At 35.6% G+C, this 6,489-nt stretch overlaps 2 protein-coding genes across 2 annotated transcripts; both read left to right on the top strand.

Moving 5' to 3' along the window:
- The first annotated feature begins 817 nt into the window (after positions 1 to 817).
- LOC111913993 (cold-responsive protein kinase 1) lies at positions 818 to 3,397 on the top strand. Its single transcript, XM_023909728.3, has 7 exons — positions 818 to 1,274; positions 1,461 to 1,652; positions 1,742 to 1,872; positions 2,012 to 2,225; positions 2,304 to 2,535; positions 2,610 to 2,760; positions 2,837 to 3,397. The coding sequence occupies exons 1-7, from the start codon at positions 1,256 to 1,258 to the stop codon at positions 3,194 to 3,196; spliced, it is 1,299 nt and encodes a 432-aa protein (XP_023765496.1). The 5' UTR covers positions 818 to 1,255; the 3' UTR covers positions 3,197 to 3,397.
- A 1,118-nt stretch (positions 3,398 to 4,515) lies between these two features.
- On the top strand, positions 4,516 to 5,019 carry LOC111913956 (uncharacterized). Its single transcript, XM_023909669.1, has one exon. The coding sequence runs from the start codon at positions 4,516 to 4,518 to the stop codon at positions 5,017 to 5,019; it is 504 nt and encodes a 167-aa protein (XP_023765437.1).
- The last annotated feature ends 1,470 nt before the right edge of the window (positions 5,020 to 6,489 follow it).

The raw sequence follows: 6,489 nt of genomic DNA, 5'->3' as shown, positions 1-6,489 counted from the left end.
CGGTTTTGCCGTAAAACTTCGACGGACCATAACTTCTTCGTTATAACTCGGATTTCGGCGTTCTATGGGCATTACAATCTCCACTATTTACCTTTCGATTTGTAGACACCGGAGCCGTATCTGGCACCTTTCTACCGAAGCGATTTAGTGTTTTCACACAATAAGCACCGTTGCCTCCGTCGCTTGCCATGGATGTTTTAGATTTGAACAACGGGGTGTTAGGGTTTACATATTTGTCAACAATGACTTTATCTCTCTCTCTCTCTCTCTCTCTGTCTCTCTCTTTCTCTCTCTCTCTCTCTCACTCACTCACAGAAGATCATCTGAATGAGATATGAAAGCGCTGGTGAAGGTAACACTAGGGTGCTCGATGATGGAGATGGTATGGTTTTGATGCCTCCAATGGCGCTAGGGTTTTGATGCCTCTGACGTTGAACATATGGTGTGAAGATGGTGGTGATACGACGAAGGGTGATGATTCTGGTCGTTCGGGTAGTCGACAGTGACACCTGACGAGACAGTGAAAAGAGATAGACATAGTTTGTGTGTTAAAGATTAGGTGTGGGTTGGGTGTTAGATTTTTTTTTCTTTTGTAATCTCAAAATTGGTAAAGAAGGTAAAAAAGAGAAAAATAAAATAATAAGGGCAAAATAGTATTTTCACTGTTGTTTAGGACCAAAATCATATTAAAAGACCTAATTTTGGACATGTGGTGTTAGTTCAAAAAGGACCAAAATGTCAATTTTGGACTAAATACAGTGATATTTTTGTAAATTCTGTCTTAATTTTATAAAATTGTAAAATCGAAAAAACGTTGCGACTCGACTAATGATCATTGATCAGCATTAAACTCGCCGGAGATTATAAGCCAAGACAACGGCTAGAAACAAGAAAAGCTTCGATATCAATATGATACTCGCAAAGTGGAATCACAGCGAAGCGTCGATCATTCTTTCTTGATCCTAACTCCATTTCTTGATTAGCCGACTTCAACAAGAAGACAATATTCCCCTTTTCATTTTTCTTCTCACCTCGGATTTATAAACACATGGAAATCTCAGATACTCTACAATGTCTTTTTCGATCATCTCCATATTGTCGTTGGCTTCTCTCCCTGTCCCTGGATCTCTCCAAAACAGCAAAAAGTTATTCGTGTTTGATCAGCTGGCTGGTTCCTCAGAATTCCCGCCGTTTTTTTTTTCGGCTAATAATGAGTGCTTGGAGAATACTGAATACAATTTGAAAGAGAAAAACCATGCGTCGCATACTTGAAGGTAATTTATCTTGATTTTATTGAAAATCTTTACTATGTAAGCGAGCAATTGGGATTTTTCATAATTCCCCTCAGGAACATTTGAACAAACACTTGGTGTACATGGGAGTTTTGTCTTGATAAGGATACAAATATTTACTGTATATCATGTTTGCTTAACAAGAATACAATTACACTGTAAATGCAGCGGCTCCTCCAGCGGCATTAGTACTTAACCAAGAAAGTCCGCCTGCCAGCGGCCACTCCTCAGCGGCCTTATTCTTCTTCCTGGCAGGATTGATTGTGCTTCTACTTTTGCTGATTCTCGCATTTATTTTTCGGAAATTTATCAGACCAGCATATTTGAAAAAATTGATAAAGCGTAAAGACAGCAGCAAAGGTTGTCACTTTTTTCCAAACATAAATGATCTTTGATGGTTTTTGAGATTAATCTTCTTGTTTACGATGCGAAATTGACTTATATTACAGCTGGAAAAGATTATCTCAGTGGGAATCTTCGAACAATAAGCTATTTTAGCTTCCAAGCATTAAAAAAGGCGACCAAGAATTTCCATGAGTCTAATCTTCTTGGTAAAGGTGGATTTGGGCCTGTTTATCTTGTAAGTATCTCACAAAAACCTGGAAATGAGCAATGAATTTTTACTTTTTTGCAATAAAGTGTTACCATTTTTCCTAAATTGAAACTCCAACGCTGTTCAAGGTAGAGAGATATATATGACTTTTAAGGGCTTTTAATAGGGTAAATTAGAAGATGGGCTTCTAGTTGCTATAAAGAAATTGGCTCTTGACAAATCACAACAAGGAGAAGCTGAATTTCTTTCAGAGGTGAAGATGATCACAAGTATACAACACAAAAACCTTGTTCGACTTCTTGGATGCTGCTCTCAAGGGCCTCAAAGACTACTCGTGTATGAATACATGAAGAACAGGAGTTTAGACCACATTATTTATGGTACTTAACTTAAATTCTCTTCAACATTCACTTCCCTTTTCATCCATCTACTTTTTTTTTTGTCTTTCTAATGAACAGGCAAAAGTGATCAATATCTTAATTGGAACACTCGTTTCCAAATAATACTTGGCATTGCTAGAGGATTACAGTATCTACATGAGGACTCACATCTTCGTATTGTTCATAGAGATATTAAAGCTAGCAACATTCTTCTCGATGACAAATTTCACCCAAGAATTGGAGATTTTGGATTGGCCAGATTCTTCCCTGAGGATCAAGCTTATCTTAGCACAACATTCGCTGGAACACTGTAATTTCCCAAAATACCCTTGATAAAAACATTGTTTTGACCCATATAATGTTTGTCTTTTTGTTGTTTTGTAGAGGCTATACAGCCCCTGAATATGCAATTAGAGGAGAATTGTCTGAAAAAGCTGACATTTACAGTTTTGGAGTTCTTGTGCTTGAAATCATTAGCTGCAGGAAAAATACAGATCTTACACTAACATCAGAAATGCAATACCTCCCGGAATATGTAGGTCATCTTCATCTTATTTATTGACAATATATATATAAAAGCTTTCCTAAAATACCCTCTTGCGTGATAATAGGCATGGAAGCTACACGAGAGGTCAAAGATGATTGATCTAGTGGATCCAAGAATACGAAATGCTGGTTTTATAGAGAAAGATGTTATGCAAACAATTCATGTAGCTTTACTTTGCCTTCAAGCTCATGCAAACACAAGGCCACCCATGTCAGAAATTGTAGCCATGCTGACATGGAAGGTCGAAATGGTCAAATCACCATCAAAACCCACCTTTTTAGATCGAAGACACAGATGGAAAAATGAGAATACTTCATGGGAAACTGTTTCAGCTGAATTCCCTTCACCTTCATTGACTCCTCCTCCAAATTCAAGAGATTATAATGCTAGCCAAAGCTTCTCAGGACCAATGGTGAAAGTGTAGTATGAAATTTTGTTATTTTTTTAATGTATTTTTTAGTTGGGTGTGTTTGTTGCATCCTTTCTTTTTTGTTCATAAAAGAATATGTAACATATTTTGTGTATAATCTTTTTGCTCATGTATTAATAAGGGGAAAAGGGGAAGCTTTGTACCAAAGATTATTTGAACTCTTTTAATGTCAATAAAGGACTACTGCTTCTAATATGCGTCATTTTTATAATGCTATTTCGCTTTTTTATATACTATAGAAAAAATAAATTTTATAAACAAAATCTGCAACATTGTAACCGGGTGGGTTTCAGCCGATTAAACAGGTTACCAGCAAAATATTTGCATATTTTGGTCTTAAAATGAAAACGTAACACTAGACTATATAAATTAAGAGAAATATAGAACATTGTTGCATAGACATGGATGTCCATATAACAATAAAATTTGAAATATTTGTAAAATATGTTTTTTTATGATTAAATGGACATCCATGTCTTAAATGAAACGTAACACTAGATTATATTTTGGTCTTTGTCACGTAATATTTGAAATATTTGTAAAAGTAGGTACTTGGTATATAATCATAAAAAAACATAAATGTTGTTCAAATATGAGAACACCTCTACTTGGCGTCGTCATCTTTTGTTATAGGGACGTCGATCATATTTTCGGTTTAATCGGTAATAATATAAAACACTATGTTACTTGAAATGAAACGAAGCTTTAAGAAAAAAAAACTAAAGTCAAATGTGAGTTTCTTTAAGTTCGATTAGTATGTGAATTTGATAAAGCTAATCTTAAGAAACCATACATCATCAAACAAGATTACAACCACAAGAAATATAGAAGTACATTCACAATCAGCTTTGTGGAGAGAGAGAACCGAGATAAAAGAAAGGATGGAGAGAAATTTTATTAAGTTGGATGAAAAAATACACATTGTCTAATGAACCTATATTTATATATATTGCACACAGTAGCCATGGCCATATATTGATTGTTTTTACTTTTCCGGGAAACAAGAGATGACAACAAGAAAAAACCGTTCATATATTTTCTAGAGAAACGACGCGTAGCCCGATCAGAATCAACATAGCAGACAATTTCAAACTCTCATTTTTACGTATATTAATTCCATTTCTAGGGGAACCTTTAAGATATCTTATTGAATATAAAACATATTCTTCGTATTTATTTTCCTTACCTTCCTTGTATTTATTTTCCTTACCTTCCTTTGTAATCGGTTTTAACCAATCATACATACAGAAGATTTTCGATCAATTTCTATATGGTATCAGAGCGGTTCTTAACCTAAACCCTAACCAACAGCCATGGTCAACGATGTAGAACCAAGCAAGAAGACCGAAGGTGCACCGGATACCAACTCGCCACTTTACATCCATGCATCAGATTACCCAAAACAAATGCACGTCCATGACACCCTTACCGACAACAACTATGCGGATTGGTCTCAAGAGATGATGAACTTTCTCTTTGCCAAAAACAAGGTAGGCTTCATTGATGGCTCAATCCAGAAACCTGGAAAATACTCTCCTGATTACATGATATGGATGCGATGCGATGTTATGGTGAAGGGATGGCTCACGACGGCAATGGAAAACGATATCAGGGTTAGTGTAAAATATGCCAATACGACTTCAAAGATATGGTTTGATCTGCCTGAAAGATTTGGAAAGGAAAGATCCCCTCGGGCCTACAAGTTGAAACAAGCACGCACCAGGATTCACCAAAATGGATCTTCCGTATCAACATATTACACTAGACTTCGAGGCATCTGGTGCGAGACGCAGGTTGCCTTACCCACACCTCAATGAACTTTGTAGTGGTTGCACCTGCGACATAGGAAAGAACCTAAACCAACTCAAAGAAAAAGAGAAACTTTATGAATTTCTCATGGGACTTGATAATGATTTTTCTGTTATCAGAACCCAAATATTGGCAACAAATCCAACGTCCACCCTTGGGAACACCTATCACCTCGTTGCAGAAGATGAACGACATAAAGCAATATCCGTCAACAAGAAACCCACAACGAAGGCGACGACCTTCAAGACCACTATGCCCTGACGACGTGAAGGAAGTTCTAACCAGTGTCGTGATACTCTGAGATCAAAAGACACCAAACCTAGTGATGTCATTGAACATTGTACCTTTTGCGGGAAGGACGGTGTAACATCCCAAAAATACAAAATAAAATTTTCATTTTTAAAACCACCTAAAATATTCGTTCATTGTTTAAAAATAACCAAAGTGTATCAATGTAACAGCTCGTTATTTCAAGTCAATAAAAGTCTAAACTACAACTATGTAAAAGTGAATTTCCATCGTAACAATTATACAATAAGAACTTCGATGCCATAAATGCATGTTTATATAAGTTATTGTATGAACATACTTTGAAAACCATACCTATTTAAGTTATACATACTTACATTTGGAAAAACCATGCTTATATGGATTATATATAAATATGTGAACAACCATGTTAAACTTAATTGTTATGAGTTAATGCAAGTCATAGAATTAAATTAAAAGCATGGGATATACCCTTCTAGAATACCATGTCCGAAATCACTTCCATTTGGAAGTATAGGACCGAAATCTCATTCATTAAAGCACCCCATGACCGAAAACCTTTGGTTAAGGCCCATTAAGGACCAAAATCACCTTATGTGTGTGTATATGAAGGATTTCAGTCATGCATAGACCGAAATCACAATTGTTTAGGCCGAAAACTCCTTTAAAAGCAAGATAAGATGCAAGTGGATTGGGTATTCAACTTCCCAAGATGATATAATACACTTATCGGTGTAAACCTCCCATCAACCTCTTATCCTTTCTTCATACTTAAGACACGAAATGGATCACAATTCCAAATTGATTCACAGTGAAACAAAAATACTCTCATTCTCTCTCAAATATCAAGCATATTTCCTCTCAATTCAAAGTTCCTGGAGACATTCTTTTTTACAAGTTATAAGTCTTGGTAAGTTTTATTCATAAAACTTATGTTATACAACACATATATTACTTGTATCATCTTAATCACACATGATTATGTGTTTAAAACCATTAGGATAATGATATCATTCCCGTAATCTAACTCGAAGGTCACCGTTTCTACATCGTTATCAAAACCGTTATCACACTCGAGGTGAGTTCATACCCCTATATTTTTATAACTTTTTCTATGTTTTAAGGGGGAGAATACAAGTAAAATACAAGGAAACTTGTGTTAAAGTACAAACCATTGTTTATGTTTTCTTACATTTTTATGTATCTAT

This window comes from Lactuca sativa, chromosome 7 (genome assembly GCF_002870075.4).
Source record: "Lactuca sativa cultivar Salinas chromosome 7, Lsat_Salinas_v11, whole genome shotgun sequence".
Taxonomy (NCBI): Eukaryota; Viridiplantae; Streptophyta; class Magnoliopsida; order Asterales; family Asteraceae; genus Lactuca; species Lactuca sativa.
The sequence above is the reverse complement of the archived record's forward strand: the minus strand, read 5'-3'. Positions and strand labels throughout refer to the sequence as shown.